General features: G+C 42.6%; 1 protein-coding gene across 1 annotated transcript; it reads left to right on the plus strand.

The window, feature by feature from the left end:
- Positions 1-12752: 12752 nt before the first annotated feature.
- LOC117579209 (protein scylla) lies at positions 12753-16726 on the plus strand. Its single transcript, XM_034264978.1, has 3 exons — positions 12753-13443; positions 14230-14998; positions 16385-16726. The coding sequence occupies exons 1-2, from the start codon at positions 13377-13379 to the stop codon at positions 14949-14951; spliced, it is 789 nt and encodes a 262-aa protein (XP_034120869.1). The 5' UTR covers positions 12753-13376; the 3' UTR covers positions 14952-14998; positions 16385-16726.
- Positions 16727-20747: the final 4021 nt, after the last annotated feature.

Below are 20747 nucleotides of genomic sequence, written 5' to 3' on the forward strand. Positions count from 1 at the left end.
AGCGACAAGCCCCTCGTCCCCTGCCAGGTTATGGCCAGGTTGCTTTTGTCGCTGCCTGTTTGCATTGACACATTTTCTATTTTTGTTTTCCCTCGGAGATTTTCCCTTTAGCAGGATTTATGGGTTCCTTGAGGTTACTCCAAACGACATACACATGGATGGTCCTCCTCCTCCTTCTCGACTCTAGGCATTAGATATGCTTCTGTTCTAATTTCCTCACAATATTTTATGCGAATTTTGCAGTTTATTGTCTTTGGCTTAGAGTGTGAAAATGTGTGTGTGTGTCCGAGAGTGTGTGTGCGTGTGCCCTGGGAAATAATTCAACAGTTTTCCCACCACCTTCTGCTTATCGGCAAGTTTGCCACGGCAACAGTTTTTCCCCTGATTTATGGCCCCAGCTGTGTGTGTCCCATAGCGCTCTCTGTGTGGAGCTTTCCAGTTACTTACTTACAGTTCACAGATGCGAAATGTAATACATATCTATCCAAAGTCTATCCCAAAGTTTTTTTGGCTCTTCATTGACAAAGTTCCGTTCTCACGCCAGCCAGCCAGCCAGCCAGCCAGTTATTTATCTCTAGCGATACCTTCGATTAGTGAATTAATATATGGAACCTGTTTAACATGCAAATCGAATTTTGCCAACTGTATTTTCTGCATATATTTATTCAACATACAATGCATGTTTGTCGCTTGTTAATTTATGGTTTTGTCAGCCCACAATCTATAATTGGGTATTATCAAACCAAATATATGTGTGTAATCCTCTTAAAATATGAAAATTAATTCTAATTATATTATTGTGGGGCGTCGATCTTGTATGCCCATCAAATGTGTTTAAATTTGATAATGTTTCCGTTCATAATTGCTCCCCAAAGGCATGAGATCTTAAGCAAAGTCTTTACATAATTAGTTTGTTGTTTGTAAGTTTGTAAAGATCAAGGAGCACCGCAAGAGCGCTGAGGAAAGAATATCATTAGTTAACATTCAACAATTGTCAGGGAATTCTCGAAATCTGATGTAACGTTTAGCTAATTTCTATTTCTATTCGTATAAATACAAGCTTTAATTGTAATTAATGTGCACACATTTCTCAATTAATTTTAGATAAATGATTGCCCAATTCCTGCAGCTGTATGCCAAAACTTAGTTGTGGTTTTCAGATACTTTCACATCTGATTTACGCACATGCCACGTCTGCTGCTTTGTAGGTTTTTGCCAGAATTTTGAATTTAATGAGGAGCCCAACTGTCATGCGATATGGCAGTAAATGTAATTATGTAAATGTAAATATGTATTATGTATTTATGTTTGTGGCCAAGCTTAGAACACAGCAGCAGCCTTCAGCTTTAAGTACATGGAACTATGCACATTCCCATGTACACCCATTTCTAATCAAAGTCTGTATTGGCCGTACAGCTATATTATCTGACCATTGGTCCACTGAGCGCTGACTATTTGAACTAATTTCATTATCTTAATGAGAGCGTTATTAAATTATTCACGTTTACAAATGCGCCGATGGCTGCCAGGCACGTTGTCCCCATATCAATGACTAATCTACGAATCTATGCACGGGCCACACACATCAGCAGATATCTGTACGTATACGTAATATTCCTCTGCCATTCTATTATATCTCCTACAAGTCTGTATGGGGAAACAGCTTTGTTGTAGCTCTGTGCTGCTGTGTGCTCCATTGAATAAAACTTAATCAGCATTTAATTAAATGCACATGGAGAGAGAGAGAGAGAGAGAGAGCGAGAGTGAATCAGGCAAAAAGGGGTTGCAGGGGCAGAGCGAAATAAAAAGCGATTTCGTTGATTATGTAAATCAATTGAGCAGCGAGATAAAAACGCGTATTTTTCCCACTCGCTTCTCACTGGCTTTTCCTTTTTTTTTTTTTTTGCTGATAAATCGGAATCGTTCTTTGGCATTATTCTGCCTCTGTTTTCTTGTTTTCCCCTCCTCGGGGTCTCTCTTTTTTTTGCTTCCTTTTTCTGCCAGTTTTTGTGCTGCTTTATATTTTATTTGTATTTTGCTCGCGGCTTTGCTGGCTAACGGGCTTTTATATAATCACTTTTCCCAGTTGCTGTTTGCCTATCATTTGATTTTATTTTATTTCACTTTTCCGATACACTCATTATTTTCCAATGGCTGTGTGTGTGCTGTGTGTGTGTGTGCTGTGTGTGTGAAAATCATGACAGCGAGAGCTTCTTTTTCATACCCTTACTGAGGGGTAGGGTTAGGCGATTATTTTCTATTGGCTTGCTCTGGATTTTATTTGATATTTTTTACTTAATAAATTATATATCTTTTTTATATATAAGAAATTTTCAGGACTAAAAACTTGAGCAACGCCTGCTCCTGTTAGTTATATCTTTGTGGAAGATTTGGGTATTATTTGTTCCATAAACATTTCTTCACGTGTTATATTTACCTGTTCCTTTATTTCTACATAATTTCTTGGAAAAAAAACTCTCACATGTTCTTGCTTAAATATAATTTCATAAGCACATTTGATCGGTTTACCATCTGCCACTAAATTGTTTTTTTTAACACCGATTTTTTCCGTTTAACTTACTAGAGTGATCATTAATGGATTCTGTTGAAAAAGTCAGTGTATTAAGCACATCAGTTTCCATCCGCGGAGTGCTTTTTGTTGCTTTTGCTGTTGTATTAATAGAACCAATAATGGAAACTAGAAAAGCGCTTTGATTTGCAAAATTGAGACGGCTAATATTATGCGCTCTGTGGTACATTAGACAATACATATAATGTACATACATGTGTACATATTTATATTTAGTTTTAGTGCTCCTTTGAGCAAAATGTCCACTGCTGCTGGGGTACACTTTCAGGCGAATTGTGCAAGTTATGCGGTTTAAAGCCATAAACGTTTTGATCACACAACAAGAAATTTAATCACCGTAAAATCTTGTGGTTTTAGGAATTTCTTATACCAAAACTAAATTAAATTTGTAGCAAACGAAAAGTAAATCCTTATTTCCAAACCTAGAAAGAAATAAAAAGAGATAAATATTATGGACAGAACAAATGAATCTGCATCTAATTCGGGTTATGTCTGAAACGCTTTTCCCAGTTTTTCTTACACTGAAAAAGTTTCGTCAGTGAAGTTTAAAGAGCAATTCTAATTGCTTTTTATTATTATTGAAAATTGTGAAATCATTATAAATGCGTGTGTAATCAGCACCTAGAATCTGTAATGTGAAATTCAGAATTTTGCAATAGCCATACAAAAATCATGCACTGGGGGGAGTGCGAGTATTTCGCACAGAAATCGAGAAATTGAGTCACGAGTGTCAGCTGTTGTTGGGTCCCATTGGCTGTGCTGTGGGTTCGGTAGGTTCTTTCTGTGACTTACGTAAATTAATTTCCCCCCCTCTCTCTCTCTCTCGCTCTCTCTCTGTCTCTGTCTCTGCTGCTCCAACGGGTCGCTGGGTTGACGAGTCCCGCGGCACGGCTGATGAAATACTCAAGCAAAGAGACTCCATCCATCTGTGGGCTGAGTAATGCCAATGGGGTTGCCAAGGGCTCAGAGTTCTGCACCGATCTGGCCACTGGTTTCGCCTTCCTGCTGCGAAACGGAGGCTCGGCGAGCGTGACACACTTTTTGCCGAGTGCAGCCGCTATCAGTCGACTGGCTATCAGTATTGCGTTTGTTTTTTTTTGTGTTGTTGCCCAATGATCTAATCGTTGGAGTCTTTGTGCGGACAGGCAGACGCTTTGTCTGCGCGGCTCCTATGGGGGCCACGCCATTTCAGCGTATCTGAAGTGCAAAATTGTTGGCGATAAAACACGCGACCTTGCCCATTCCGCACACCGAAGACAAAGGGCCATAAAACTGACTCCTAGTCAGCGGAGGGAGGGAGAGCGAGTGCTATATGGGAACGTGACGCATATTTTGCCTAGCACCGTTGAATATTGATTTAATATTCTTTTGATGTGTGTACAGACACACACAGGTGCACCTACCCAACACCCGCACACATCTGAAGACACATTTACACGAAATCAGTCAGACGATTCGTCGTCGTTACAGATAAGTTTTTCCTAGGGGGAGGGCTGGGACTGGAGCTGGGGGCAAATATTTGTTGCAAAAAACTGTTGACTGATATTCCAGACAATCGCAAATTGCAGTGCTATCGCTATCGCTATCGTATTTAACTTCTTGTAGACAAGTGGGCGACAAGAGAACTGCCTCTACCCCTTACAGAACTGACTACTTGGCAGTGGGTTAACAAAGGGAAGGGATGGGAAATGAATGCTTGAAATGATCTACAAACAGAGTGCCAGAAGGTGGGTTAACAAAGGCAATGCTTAGATGGTGGAATGTAGTTTCAGATGGCACATTTAGCAATAGGTTTTGTGGAGAATCATCTACATAAATATTTAGATACCTTTCTTTATGTTCTAAGCAGTTCCATTTCAGTAGCAATCAGCTAAGACTGCTTACAGCTTTTATTTGCAGAACACTTGATATAAAAATAATATTTAAAAAAGTCTCTAGAAACATTCTTCTGCCTGTTTATATGAATATCATTTGGAATATTCCACGCAGAATGTTCTCGAATGCAACTTTATCCCTTATCCCAGCTCTCTCTCTCTCTCTCTTTCTTTCCCCTAACAATTATGACAACATTTCATGCCACAACAGAAAAACATTGGAAAAACCCAACGCACAATTCATTGTGGAGAATTTGCGGATCATTTGCGGCACTGTCTGGTGCTCAGGTAATGGCAATGGAAATTCGAAACTGGCAACAGACTGGGCAAACAGTCAGGTAGAAGGGAACGTCACTTTATGGCTGATTAAATCAAGCGACAGAGTATCGTTTGGTCTGCATAAATTATTGAGACCAGAGCTGACTCGAACGGGGTGACACTCGAGACTGTGTTGTTGCTGGAATGCTAAATCTATTCAATAGACTCAATTTTGTTTAATTGATTTAGTGCTGATACTTGAACCGGGAAGCGAATTTGGTGTCTCACAGCTCATGGCTATTTTTAGTACGAATCCAACTGACTCCCTCTTCGCTCGGAGTCAACAGTCCAGAGCGGAGGTCTTGACCAAGGAGTAATCATGTAAGGAGGTGCCGTCGGATGGCGTTCGGGTGAGTTTTCGGTCTCCAATTGTTTAGTGCGTGCTCGCTTGTGTGCATACGATAGTTTCGTTTCACTCACACTTACTGCGCAGAACCCTTTCACTCGCACTTATTGACAGCATTGCTAGGAGTCTCTTATTTTGCCGACGGGCCCTCCTTATATAATTGCTTCATGGTCTTGACCTTCGTCTTGGATGTCGCACACACACACGCGCGCAATTTTAAGGGTGATTAGCGTTCAGATGTTGGGCACATGGGCACCTTCCCCTAGCATTCCCATCGAAAGTCGAGGGCTGTGCTAGACCTGGGATAGGAATAGGGATAGGGTCTGGTCTGGGTTGAGTGCTAAATTGATAAATTGCCTTGATTGGAAAGGAAGTTGTTTGTTGGCTGCTCCGGGGTCGAGTCGCTTCGCATTGTTTTTTATGGTGTCCATTTCCCTTTTTGGCATATTACCGTACAGCTCCAGCTGAGAGTTTGTCCATTAAAGAGTCGAGTGCCTATTATGTGCATCCCGAATTGTAGAGTGGTGGGGGGATTGAACTTGGCAAGGGGTTAGATTAATGCATAGAAAGATGAATATTCTGTGATTTTAGCTAACTTTTAAATGTTTCCTATTGGAACTGCAAATCTTTAAATGACAATCAATCATCATCAATCATGCAATCAATTGCAGATAGATTATACATTTGATAAGACTTTGTTCCGGGTGCAAATTTCACTTCAGCTATGGAGTGGCTCACCTGTTATCTAGAATTAGTCATATTTTCCTTATCAGCATCGATCATTCTAGCAACTCCACGACTGCAATCAATGCTATCTTTGTCCAATTAGAAGTGTCAGCGACATACCATCTTGTGCGGTTATTCATTGTTTTAATAAATCATAACATCTAATTGATCTGCCTAGCAACAAGAACGCAGATTTTACTGTACTTGTAATCGCATGTTTCTTCTTTTCATAGCTCTCTCTTTCTCTCTCTCTCTCTCTCTGCCATCAGCTGCTCTCTTGTTCGCTGCATGCTCTCTTTAGACTTGGATCTCATGTGACAGGTTTGACAATCAGCTTCCAGCAAAACACACACTCATTGCTGTACATATTTGTGTACATGTGTAAGCAAGCACCTATTCCTGTACTCGTTTTGATGTTTCTGCACATATTCCATGGTTTCACGTGAAACTAATTCAAGGAAAACTGCGTGGGTGTAAGAGACAGTTAGCATAGGTGCAGGCATAATCTAATCATACAATTACCCACAATGCGCTCTCTTAACGGTGCATATTTTGGTCTCACATACAACTGCAAAGACAACAGAAAAGTTCGCTGCAATTGCATGTGTGTGAGTGATGAATTTGATTGCTGTGAGCATGAATTAGATCCGAAAGCGAGGGTGTATAGCTCCTTGCATGCAGATAGCTGTGTGGAAAGAGGAGAGCAGTAGAGCTGCAATGGCAGAACACATGTACGGTATGTCCAGTAATTTTATCATTTCTACGTTTTCTCCAATTTCATAAAACTTTACATAGTCGAAACGCGAAGAGAAGAAATAGAAAGAGTGGGCCAGGGGAAGGGGAAACGGAGATGCAGAACGACAGAAAGAGAAAGAGAGGGCGAAGAAGAAAGAACCCGTTGCCAGGCAGAAAATGAACTATTGATGGAAAAAAAAGCTGACGGCGAATGCAACACAAGCACAAGATACAAAAGATACATGGCATGACTTTGTAGCAGACACAAAATGCAAACATTCATCCGCACATGTGCATGCGAGGGTTCCATACACACATGTGTTCGTCGAGTGTGTGTGTGCAGAATAAAACAGATGATTGGCCATAAGCAAAACGAAGAACAGATACAACAAGAGAACTGGAAGACTGAATTAGGATATGATGTGGTTTTTGATACCCTTGCAGATGGAAAACATATCCATAGTAAACACCTAAGTACATCATTGGTTTCCTTACTTTACGTTAATTTTAAAACCAAATCTGTCTTATTTACATTCGTTGCCCACATTTGGTCCAATAATCCATACCCTCTGCAAGGGTACAACATCAGCTCAAAACTTTGCATTTACTGCGGGCAGAGAAAGGCCGGCCGGGGCTCTCTCTCTCTCTGCCTCTCTCTCTTTCTCTAGCGACGCTTGCAGCAAAGTAACAAAAAACAACAAGCAAACAGCGACACACACTCTCGCACACACATACACTGAGGCACAAATGGAAAACAGATGAAACGCCGACGAGAAGCAACGTTGCCGTTGAGCAACTCGCTCCCAGGCTGCTTGTCTGGCCGAGTTTGTGAAAATCGGCAACAGTGCACTGTGTGCAGGCAGGCAATAAGAAAACGACAAAGTCAGCAGCGATAGAAGCAGAGGCAGAGACAGCGACAAAAGCAGCGCAGCAACAAAACCTAAGGCATAATACATGCATACACACTTATATACGTGTATGTAACCATTCATGTATGTATGGGTGCCTTTTGGGGGGCGCGAAACGAGTTGGAAAATCAAGATACTCACTGCGTTTGGAGCAGCGACGGAGCAGAAGTAAAACAGCGCCGGAGCCCAAGCAGAGCTAGAGCAGAGCAACTAACTCTAGCAGAGCTGGCTGCTGACTTTGTATACACAATGCAAAAACACACACATGCATGTTGCAAGGGGGGCGTAGTGGGGCCACGGAAAACATATGATGAGCGAAACAGCTGCAAACCCAGCAGCGAAGCTGGCAGAGAAGCAGCGGCAGCAGTTTACTGGACCTCAAATTGCAGGCAGTCAGAAAGAGATAGGTAGACAGCATATGAGTGGGAGAGAACCGACAACCAGCTGAGTGAGAGAGTGCTGCAAGTAATGTCAAAAGACCGAAGAGGGGGGGAAAAAGCACTGTCAGCTGTGTGAGAGAGATTGAATGCAGGGCCATTAAACGGTGAAAATGAATGAAAATGTTTGCCAAACTTAATAAATGATTGTATATTACAAGTTTCAGCTTTATTGTACACTTTTAATCATATTCCAACAGTTTTTTCCCCATATTCTGGCTAGAGGTAGTCTGTAGAAGCAGTATAGAGAGTCAGCTGTCGGCCAAGAGAGCCAACAGCTGTTTGAGTGAAAGCAAACCAGTTAATTCAGTTTGAGTGGAGAACAGTTTTTAAAGAGAGAGCAACCAAGTGAGTGAGTTTTTTCAATAAATATTAAGAGCAAAGAAAACTCTTGAGTGGTAAGCAACGGCAATAATATTCAGGAGAGTAGCAAAGAGAAACTAGACAATTTGAGACTTTTGCTCTTTTACAAAACCACTCAAAGCAAAACGCCGAATTGGAAAACAATTTCCATGAAAATTTCAATGAAAATGAAAGATTTATGTAAATGCAAGAGTAAAACTGTAGAAGGAAAATTCAACAAAGTTGTACTTTGCAAACCCAAATTCGTGGAACATATTTTTTCTAGTCATTTCTGTTACATTTTCCAAGAACAATGTAAAGTTTCTCCAAGTTTTCCTCCACTTCATTTGCATAAATCAATTATGCATCTGTCAAATACTTTGTCGCCCACATCTCAATTCAATTTAAGTCAAATTTTCAACATTTCCCCAAAGCAAAAACATTTCTTTTCGTTTTTTTGGCTGCGTTTCCACTCAAAAATTGAGCCGGTCACGTCTGCTGCAAAGCAAACGGCGGTCGTTAGATGGCGGCAGTCATGCCATTTCTGGGGTCGACTTGGGAGCAGCAAGGAATCATTTCCCTCGGTAGTGGGGGGTTACTTTTGGATAGGGGAGTCCAAGCAGCTGGCTTAGGGTTTACTTTCCTATTAATTGTGACTCTCAAAAGTGCTCGAAATTCGTTTCTATGCCTGTTTTAGCTGATTTTAAGCCAACTCTGCACGCTAGATGGCGCCAGGCAGGCCGTTTTGGCTGCTGCTTGATGGAAAATTTGTAGTTTGCTTGGTTCTTGGAGGTGTTTCTAGAGTTCCTAAAACCTAAAGCTGTATAATGTGTCACATTTCTTTTGTTGCCAGGCTGCTTAGCTCTGCCCCAATGACATCACTCATAAATGAATATCTCTGAGTGAATTGTGTCCCATAATTATCGCTCGCGCAATTGAATGAGTTTCGCTTTTCAATTGATGAATATTCCAACCTTATCGCAGTGGATCGATCAAATAGCTTTAACGAATTCACAGCTTATCACCGTATCGCCTTTTTTCGACCCTCTAATCATTTGATATTCGAGGGATTCACACTGAACCAGCAACACCAACACCAACACCTGGGGAAATGTATCTGTATCTGTGTCTGCCATCTAACCTGCGTGCAATGAACTCGCTCCCCAAAAATTCTGCTCGTCATAGTTCTGTGGTTTTTGAGATACATTTTTCTTGGGCCAAAGATTTCCGCGAAAGTCGATCTCTTTTTTGGGTCGGATAAATGGATAATTTGCTCGCAATTTAGTGTCTGCCACACAGTAACTTTGCCACACACACACACACACACACAGACACCTGCCAGTTCTGGGAAACATTTTGGCATTGGTTTTCCCCCCCTCTTCGTACAACTCAACTTGTTCTTGTTAATTTTCTTTGGTTCTGCACACGTCTTGTGATTTTCCACCTTTCACTTTTTCGTGTTTTTAATGAAAATTTATGCATGTGTGTGCTGCGAGTGTGTGTGTGTGTGTGTGTGTGTGTGTTGGGTAAAAAAAAACTAATTTAAATTTACAAATTGCCTTCGGAGGGGGGCAGGCAGCACGCCTGGCATAAACTTGTTGAAAATGGCTTTCCCGGAAAAAGGCAGACAGCAGGCTGAGGGCCGAAAGGTAAAAGTTCTTCCTGGCTGTTTTTCATATGTGAACCCCATGGAAAAATCAAAGAAGAGAAAATACTATGCAGGCGGCCAAAACTTATTATTATATTATTATTTGTTCCCAATTAAAGTTGGAATATGAAATCGAATGTTTCGGCTGAATGAAACTTTCTTTAATCTATAAACAAAACCCGATGTATAATTTTTGCTGTTCATTAACCTCCGTTTGGCCACATGAATCACAATTCTTTGTGGTTTATTTTTGCCACTCTGCCAGGCTATTTCGCGCTGCCAGAGTGCCGATGCCCCGATTCCTGTTTCTAATCAATTGGCATGGGCCACGCCCCATTAGAGCATCTGAAGCGGACTGAAAGGGGGCTGGGCTGGGCTGGGCTGTGTGTCGCATTTCAAAGATTGCGAAATGCTCGGAACTGTTCAGGTTATCAAAGCAAAAGCAAAGGCAAAGGCAAAAGCAAAAGCGTTTCGCAATATTATTCGTACCAAAAAAAAAAAAAGAGTCGAAGTCAAGGGGCACGTCAGGCAGGCAACAAAGCAAGCTTCTCGTTTCAATTCATTTATTATCTGACAAAACACATCTACATAAAGCTAATGTGGCCCGAAAGATATCCTACACACACACACACACACACACATAAAGACATCGCACATGCCAGAGATAGAGATACGAATTCGTGCTTCAAGGAATTTCATTTCAATCTGAAAGAAATTTGATTTTATTTATACGCAAAGTCGGACTCTGTCTCTCCGTGCTTGTGTGTCCCTGTGTGTATCCACGAGATACATTTCAATCTTTCGTTTTCAATCTACGTGTAGCAGCCACACAATCTTTGGTCAGCCAACAATGGCATTTGGAGAAGCGACAAAGATGAAGCTGATGACGGCATAACCCGAGCCCGTGTAAAGGCAAGAAAATGCATTCAATTGAAAGGAAAGGACACACAAGTCCCGGATCATGATATGAATATGAAATGTTGCTACCCCCCACCACCCTCACATATATTACCCACACCACCCCGCCGCAATCATCTTTGTACAATTTTCACTTGCTGATGAAATTCACCAGAACAGGTCGGGTCTCCCGCTTGCGATTTAAGAGCGGAGCATCAATTTGATGAAATTATGATGAGATTCGTCATTAATTTGCAGCAGAATCGTGCGGCTATATGTTTATTATATATTTATAGCTGACACGTAGAGAAAATATATGGAATTTGAGGGGAAAGTGTGACCAAAAGAGAGCCAGGCCAAGCCTAAAGAATAAACTATTTTTTGAGCTCTAAATTTTTGTATCTAAATCAGCAAGAAATAAATGAATGTTGAGGATATATTTTCATTAATATTTTACTCAAAATTGGTGCCTAAACTTCACCAGAATACAAAACCGAACAGGTTCAGGACCGGTTTTATCCCTAAAAAAAAAAAAAGGAACTCCAACAAAAACTCCTCAAAGTACGACCACAAAAAGTAACCGGAAACACTTTTGTTTTTTCTTGAATATTCATCTTTATTTATCATTAATTTGTACATTTCTTTTGGAAAAAGTTGTTCATTCGTGCTCCTCCCCCTCGCCACGAAAAATGTTCAATTCGATTTTTTCCAATCGCATCCCAAAGATACACATGAACTTCGCTGCGATTGGAGTTTGCCGCACAAAACACACGAATCGGTGCGTGAACGACCCACAACTTTGTGAATTTCTTGGGAAATTTGCTTTCATTTTCCGACATTTAGCCCAAGGGTTGCCGCCGAGTGGTGGCGGTGGTGGGGGCGGGGGGCACCAGAGATGGCCAAAACAGCAAACAAATTGGCCAGAAACCCAAGACGAGAAGGCTGATGAATGGGTTGGAGAGTGGAGTGGAAATTTGCATTTGGCTTGGTTTAAACCAAACAAAACTCTGATTGTTGCACGAGTGCGACTGGGATCTGGCCTGGCAACAGCCGCCTCGAGCTGGGGCTCTGCAACTTGCAACGCAATGGCTGCTGCTGCTGTTGCCCCATTAGCCGGCAGTCGAATTTTGTGCAGTGGAAAATTTCAGTGCTGCTCCTTGCAGCAGCGGCGACTGCGACGACGACTGAGACAGCGCAGTAATGTGGAACGCTGCAGGAAGGGATGGTGTGAGGAGTGCGGGGCAGGGGCACAGGCAGGGTTACTTTGGTTTGTTGCTGCAGCCACTGCTGCTTCCTGGCGGTGGCGGCCGTAGGGAGAGGGAGAGAGAGAACGTTTTCATCATCCTTTTTCGAAACACGCTCAACCGGCGCAAAAGTCACGTATGCACGGCCAACACACACAAACGCACGAGCACACGGGCACACAGCAGCAGCAGCAGCAGCAGCATGTAGAAGAGCGAGCAGAGACAGCGACGCCGGCCGGGTTGTAGGTGCACCGTGCGCATGAGCGACCCAGCAACAACCAACAGCGAGCAGCGAAGAGAGCGTTCCATTGAGTGGAGTGAAACAGCTGACGTTGTTGCCAGGTTACAAGAGAGCTCCGCGAGTGAGTGCGACAGCGAGAGCTGTACAAAAAAAGTATACGACTTACATCAGCCATTCCGTTTGCCATGCCATGACTCCCCTCTACCTGCGTCAGGCACCCACAACAACAACGTCAGCAGCCGCAGCAGCGACAGCAGCAGCGACTGAGTGAGATACTCTTTTTGTAGAGAGAGAGAGAGAGCGCGATCCGCTAATTGTAGCCAGCCGCTCAACCACCACCACCAGCGGCAGCAGCGAGCAGCGACGTCGCCTGCCGACAGAGGCCTGGCGAGGGCTATATAAACGAGCGGTCGGCCACACTATACCCACTTCGGCCCGAAAAATTTTTTGAAAGACACTGCTGGGAGACAAACAGACAGTGGCCAGAGCAGCAAGTCCGACCAGAAACAGAAACAGAAACTCACGAAGAATTCAAAAAGCAACAGCAAGACAATGTACTTGTAGCAAACAGTTTTCTGAACACTATAAATAATTATTAATATTTGCCATCAACAAATGAAACGGACCAACGCCATTAAAGTGATACAACCACAAATCAAGTTTAAATAATTAATGAAACAACAAAAGTGCTGTGATTCCACTACAAAACAACAAAAAAGCTAATCTAAACCAACAACCAACACACACACACACTCTGCAGCAGCAACAAATTGAAGCAATCAGCGGCAGCAGCAACAACAACAGCAAATTGTGATAAATTTATTAAGCAAACATAAAAAGAAGCAAGAAAAACAAACATATTATTTAATTGTTACAACAAAACACAAAACGTTTCAAGTGATACAAAAAGCAAAGGAGAATAAAAAGCCGTCGGCGAAACGCATCCACCAGAGAGGAAATTTTCGATAAGAGGGCGAACGATTTTGATACGAGAGTTTTCATCCGATTCGATTCGATTTTCTTCGAAAAAACCCACAAAACACCACACACACACACACACTCAGCTCCAAATGAAAATGGAGGTTATTCCCGTTCAATCCATCTACGGCGGTGTGCTGGGCTCAAACAAAAATAGAGGTAAGTGTGCAAGAAGATAACTTCCCCTGCCAAAAAGAGTAAAGAAAGTTCTGGAACAGTCCGGAAGAAGTGTGCGAAAACGCAGAGCAGCAAAAAGTGTTCAGCAAGAGCAAGAAACTACCAAAAAAAAACCCAAGTAGTCCAAGTAGTTTTCCAAGAACATAGTTCCGAAAAAAAAGGAAATGATAAAGCAGTTTTTCCCACTAGACTTTCCGAGATTTTCCGTTTCTGTGAAATCTAGCAGCATGCAAAGGAAAGGTATATTTCAGCGTCCTCCTGCTTTCCCTGTAGCCCTGAAAATTGATTCAGTAAATAATTAAACAAAAAAATGCATAAAAAATCAATTTGCAATTACAACAGAAAAAATGTCATAAAAAAACGAGGCAGCAACAGCGGCAAATCATGTTAAATTGTTCAACAAAATTAAGTAAAACAAAAGGCAGACAGCGAAAGAGGAGAGAAGAGGAGTGGATGAGAAGAGGCAGTGAAACAACAGCAACATGGTCACGTAGGCAGAGAAGCAACAATAAAAAGTGATTTTTCGTTTGGGCTCTTGCCCCCTCTGTCGATTTTTTGTGTGTTCCGCTTTTGTCTTGCCGTTCGCAAGCGGTTCGTTCGTTCGCTGTTGCCAAGCGGCTTTCCGCTGTCCGCTATATGTGCGTTTCCCTTTGATGCTCCTCTGCCCCCACCCAAACCCCACGCACACTCGGTCGGGCGCACTCTTGGCGTTTGTTTAAACAATTGTGTACTCATCAGCATCTTTCCTTTTTCCCATTGTTCTTACAGATTGGACCAGCACCCTGACACCGCCCGCGTCCGTCAGTGTGGCCATTGACGCTGCCGTGAACGCTGCCCCGCTCAAGACCAAGGGCTCCTCCGCCCGCGGCAGCGATGCCTCCAACTACAGTATTAAGCACAAGCAGGCGCCCACCAGCCATGCACACAACTACAGCAAGAAGACGAAGCCCAGCAGCGGCGGCTACTACTATGCCGGTGAGGTGCAGGCCGAGGATGAGGAGGAGCAGGCGGCCCCCGCCGACTTGGACATGCGGGAAGTGTCGCATTTGTCGGTGGCATTCCTGGATGAGCTGCGAGCGGCCAAGTCTCGCCACCTCACCTGCACGGAGGTGTCGCTGCCCTGCGATCTCGTGCCCAGCATCGCGGCCGACATTGTCCGTGTGTCGGAGAAGGAGCCTTGCGGCACACGCGGCTGCACCATCTACATCGAGTTCGAGGACGAGCCGAAAAACTCGCGCCGCATCGCCTCCCTCAAGCTGGACCCCGAGACGGTCTCCAGCTTTGAGGTGTACGTGACGCTGCGCCAGGACCACCGCGGCTGGACCTCGCTCCTCCCGCAGTTCATGAAGAGCCTGGCTCGCACGATCACGATCAGCCCCGAGTACACGATCACCAAGAACAAGTTGTACTCGGCCGAGGGGCCAGGTGCCAGGCGCAGCTACAGCTTTGGCAGCAGCCAGAGCCGAGCCATCGCCACGCCAACTGTGTAGGAGAGCAAAGGGTGAGAGAGAAAGCGCCCAACACCCCTGTGATGTCAAGAGAGAGAACGAGAACAAGAAGGAGTAGTTTGTTGCGATCGGCAACGCGACGACGAAGCAAGTATTCGAAGCCACCCCACCTACACACACATACACACACACACGCCCCAAATACCCACAAACACACACACACACACACACACACACACTCTCATACTAATACTAGAGCGAGAGCAGGAGAGAGCCTCTCTCTGCGACTCAATTTGTAATTGTGACTCTCACCACCATTTACTTAGATGCGTAGTGCTATAATAACTAGACTTTTAAGTTGTTTCTCCTTTTTCACCAACGAAGAAAGAAAAGAAAACAAAATGAAAAGCAAAAGCAAAGCCAGAGCAAGAGCAAAAGTAAAAGCAAAAGCAAAAGCCGATGCAAATGCAAAAGCGAAACGAGAGGAAAACCCAACATGAAATTCAAAGATGGCAGCCTCACCCCCCAGTGGGGGTCGGGCCCGTCGACAACTCATGAATATGTGATACTGTTTAAGATGCTAAGAGCTCCCCAGCCAGGGCCAGGGCCCCTCCAGGCTCCTGGCCCGGGGACGTTGATAATACACACCTACACACCCACAAACCACACATACACCACATACACACACATTTACACCCATACAGAACAGATTTTTCGAAGATTGTACGGTAACGAACAATTGTAATAAACCACACAAAAAAAATACACCCCACACTCACACACACACACACACACACACAACAACCAACAAACAAACAAAACTTGATCTTGCTAAATTTAAAATTTAACTTTAAAAAAATGCTGAGCAATCAGTGGATGATTTGAGAGAGGAGGAGTTTTAGTTAGACGCAGCTTGCTGCAATAAAATTTTTAAATTATTAATTAATCTTAATTAAAACCAACAAATTTTAGGATTTTAACAAATTTTTACATATATTATTAAATGTATAGCGCGTACCCCCATCAAAAAACAAACAAAAAAAGGAAAGCCCACACAAAAAAAATCATCTAAAAATAATATGTAGCGTGTAACAAAAATGTAAGGCAAAAATATCTCAGTAAATGTGAAAGCGTAAAAAATTTGTAAAATTTTTTGTCTGTGTAAAAACTCCAATTGCGATATAAACAAAAAAATGATAAATACGAAGGAAAAGCCCTAAATGTGTAGCAGCGAAAGATAAAATTAAAAATTCGAAAATTTAAATGTAAAACTAAATGCGATATAATTTTAAAAAATTACAAAAAAAGAAAACTTAATGTTCTCACAGATACACGACCCAAACACACACTCACACTCACACTCACACTCACACACCGAAACACATCCAAAAACACTCATACACGAAAGTATCTATTACCCGCAAAAAGTATCTATCAAAGCGAAGAAAACTATTTATTACCGAAAGATAGAAGAGAGAGAGAGAGAGAGAGAGAAGCCCGCAAAATACGAAAAATACATGTATTAATTTTTTTATCATTACAAAAAAAAAACATAAAAGCAAAAACAAAACGTATATTGTATCTAATGTTAAGTTTTTTTATTGCGTAAAGCAACAAATAATTGTGAGAAATTTGTAACCAAAACAAAAAACCAACAAAAACACACACAAAAACCAACAAAAAGCAACAACATTTTGTGCAAAAAAATCAACATTCAACACGTACAGAGAGAAAAACAAAGGCAAAAAAAATTACAAAAAAATAAAGCATATAATTTTTCCTGCGCTAGCGGAAAATAATTGTGGAAAAAATTAAAACAAAACGGCTTTCTTTTCTGCAACAAGGGCGACCGTGCAGTAGGGGTGCACGAAAAGGAGGAGGTGTGGTAGCGCAGAGCGAGACCTGGCTCAGCTGAGCTTGCGGCCGCTGTTTGTAGCGGGTGCACGAGAAGGAGGACTGTGCTAGAGCAGCTCTCAGCTCAGCTGAGCTTGCGGGTGCGGGTGCGGGTGCAACTTTCTTTCAACGGCGGCAGCGCAGCGCAACCCAACCAGTGAAAATCGGCAACGTCGCTACGCGCACACGACAACCCGTTACGTCCGACCATGGCAACTTTGTTGCTCTGGGTGCTGGCTGCTGGCTGCTGCAATTATCGCTGGGCCACGATCTGCAGGGGGATGACAATTGGGCAACCAGTTTGGGCTAGGCCCAAAACAACAACCCGTTGCTTCCCGTGGCACAACAATATGTATACGAGCGAGTACTCTGAACTTGGCTGAAGTGCGGCAACGTTGCAGCAGCAGCCCAAGACAGGCTGAGGTGGAAGGTGAAGCGGAGTGGCGGACCGACCGAAGATTTGTATGCTGAAAGCTGCATTTTGCTGTGACTACGAAGAACCAAAGGAGATATGAGGGGTAAGTGGATTTATTTATTTACTATAAATATTTCTTAGCTAGCCAGTTTGAAGACGAGACCTATTATAATATAATATTTTATTCTATTTATATTTAATTATTGTCACAATCTTAGCGCGAGTTCAAGGATGAATTGATGTTTCCATCTCTTGAGCTACCAAATCGTACAGCACCCTATACTTTCCATCGAATGTACTACAATCTATCATCGGCAAATTGTAATCGCTTCAAGGTTAGCGCACAGCAGAGAAACCATCGCATAACCCATGCTGTCTGGGGGGGCAGCTACACACACAGACCTCAAACACTTTCGGGACTCGGCGTCATATTCCGTCATGTCCAAGAATAGATAGACAGGCAAACAGCGGGAAGAAAGGGAAGTGCAAGTGAACTCAAAAATCGTTGACAGAACGAAACAACTTTGTACAGTATGCGAGTATCTCTCGCTGTGTGAACCGAACTACTGTATGCTGGGGACAATCAGATCCAATTAGATGCGAAAATAGAATTCAATTGTCACGTCATAAAAGATTTAATTAAATCAATTTCACGTCACAATCGTTTTGCATATTTTTGGGGACATTTCGTTTTTATGTTTTTCATTTTTATGCCACTCTCTTTTCTACTCTTATTTTGAACATTTTGTTGCTTTTGTTTTTCACAATTTTTGTGTCGCATCCAAGGCGACTCTCTGACGCGTCTGTCGCTGATAATTTCCTTGACTGTGTAATTTATAGATGTTTTCATTAATATTTGAAGAGAGGAATTTATATATAAATATCCTCTAATAGTTTGGCATCAACGTAAACACGTTTCGATTATTACCCACACGCGTCGCCCAGCCGATGCGTATTTTCCCATAGTTTTCCCATCCGAAACAGAACTCTGGTTGGAAACATCTGCACGGTATTCCCCGATACGGCTGCCAGACTCCGGTATTTCGAGCCGCAACAGTGTCTTACCAAATAAATATTTGCCATATTATTTAACCTGTTGTTTGCACGGGCTCTCTGCCTGTCTGTCTGTCTGTCCCCCCATTCCGGGCATTGTTTTTGTTTTGGCCTTTTCCCTGTTTTCCATTAGAAGGCAAATACTAGAACGAATAAATAGATTGGGTGTGTCATTTCTGTCCACAATTTGCTGCATATTTTCAAATGCGGAATTTCTGTTATTGAGGAACACAAAATATGTATGCAAATATTAAGAGAAACATTTCTCGTTGTTGTTTTTCTTTTTGGCAAATATTGTGTCAAGTCCTCTGGTCTTAATTTTTTCAAACACAATTCCCACCCACAGACGTTCTTCCCTGACAGTTGTCGAGCCAATTAATTTTAGTTTTTGTGTGTGTTTTTTGTTGTTGGGTTATTTGTGCCCATGGAAAGTCTCCAGTTGTGCGGCACGTGTGGGGATCCAAAGCCACAGCCCTTTCCCCACCACACACAGATTTAGTTGTCTCTCGATTTAAAATTATTTTGCGCAGCGAATGAATCCTCCTCTTGGCCACTTGTCACTAGTTTTTGTCGTGGGGGGGGGCCCTGTTTTGGGATGTTCTAATTTTCGTTCGTGGCACGTGGCAGCGACATACAATTAATTTCTACACATAGTAAAAGCGAAGAATTGAAAAATGCTTTTCCCCAGAAAGTGACATCTCATGTTTTAATCTATTGGCGTGTTTGCCTGATCTGCCCTTGATGTGCTGCTGAACCTTTGGACTCCATAATTCATTCTATTCTTAGTGGGTTTCCATATTTAATCGCATATAAATCAGGCCAAAAACTAAAGTTCAGTTAAGCTACATCCCTCTTCTCCTGCCTTACAGCCTGCTGCCATATTATAATGCCATCAGTTGCCCATTGTGACAGTTGATTGTTCCCTGCTGCCCCGCCACTCAAAGTGTCATTATTCCCACTGTACGAAAATTGACCCACTCCAACCCCAGTCCGCAGCCCTCAATTGTCATGTTTCTTGACAATTTGTCTATGGGCAATCATAGCAACAGCCAATCCCATTCATAGGGCCATACATTTATGCATCCAACCATGCATCTATCTATCTATCTATCTATCTGTCTGTGTGTCTGTGTTCTCTGACAGTTTCTATGACCTTCAAATCTTTACAATTCGGTTCGCCCTCTTCTCGCCGAGAGATTCTTTTGAGGGTACGGACTCTGTGACTCTGCCTTTGGGCACTCCTCCCTCCTCTATCTTTTGTTGTAAGCAAACCACAAATAGATCGTACAATATATTATACCGATTGGACATGGCCCGTACCCCCTCCTGCTGCCTTTCTCCTGCTTTCTATTCCAAGTTCTTAGAGAAATGTTTCTCGCCTAGGAAAAATCTTTGGGACCGAGTTCAATGAGCAACTTTGTTCGTCTATGGCTGTAATGGATGAACAGTGAATGCTCGATAATTGTTATCAAAAGTTATTCAAGAAATAAGCCATAATAAATAATCATTTAATCATTTACAGTCTGCTGTTGCTAGGCGGAAGTTTTCCTTACCTATTCTGTAGCTAAACCCAATCTTGGTTCGATGAGGAATGAGGCCATTCCGGGGGGTAGAAATAACCTTGAAACTCATTTGCATATCTATTTATCGAGCCTCCACTGTACATCTCTTGTGTGTGTGCCATTGCATTACAAATTTTTGTTTTCTGTTTTTTTCAACTTTTCGTCTCTTTGCTGTGGCTGTTTTTTGCCCTATGTATCTGTATCTGTATCTGTATCTCTGACTCAATTGTTGGTATCGCGCGCTGTAGATTTGGTTTGTTTTTTCAACACCCAAAAAAGGAAACAGAAACAAAAAACTGATAAGCAACACTCTGCCGCTGTTAGTTGTTGCTGTTGTTGTTGTCGGTGTTACCAACGGAGCAGCCGCCAAGCCATCGACTGTGACAAACAAATGACGAGACGTTGAACGGTGGACGGCGACAGAGACGGCGACGGCAACGAAAGCGGAAATGCGAAACTGAACAACAGAGGCAAGAGGCAAAAGCGAAAAAGGAAAGAAAACAAAAAATAAATGTCAACAGTAATTGTAGCAGACCCAAGGTTTTCACAATATGAATGATAGCTACACCAAATACATACATACACACATATGTACATCATACATATGTATGTTTGTGTGTATGTTTACAATGTGTATATTTGTTTGTACACTTTCCCATTTTTACCTGGCGTGGCAACACAGCGACGAGTATAACAAAAGAAGCAGCACAGCGACAGCGGCAATGTAAATGTTGCCATGGGCTGGCTGCTATGAAACTCAAGCCTCGCTGTCATGTGACACACAGGTGGATGCTATGCAAATTGAACTGCACGGCCTGCAGCCAAAAGAGATGCGCTGGCAGAGACAAACTGCGTGCTGTGCAACTCAGCCATATCTAAGCTAAGGATAAATGCTAAGAAACATAAAGCCAATCC

The sequence above is a fragment of the Drosophila guanche genome, unplaced genomic scaffold (genome assembly GCF_900245975.1).
Source record: "Drosophila guanche unplaced genomic scaffold, DGUA_6, whole genome shotgun sequence".
Taxonomy (NCBI): domain Eukaryota; kingdom Metazoa; phylum Arthropoda; class Insecta; order Diptera; family Drosophilidae; genus Drosophila; species Drosophila guanche.

Excerpts from the sequence above, each read along its gene's own strand:
- LOC117579209 (XM_034264978.1), top strand. The coding sequence starts at position 13,377 with ATGAAAATGGAGGTTATTCCCGTTCAATCCATCTACGGCGGTGTGCTG. Across the intron at positions 13,444-14,229 it reads GGGCTCAAACAAAAATAGAG|ATTGGACCAGCACCCTGACA; the intron begins GTAAGTGTGCAA and ends TTGTTCTTACAG.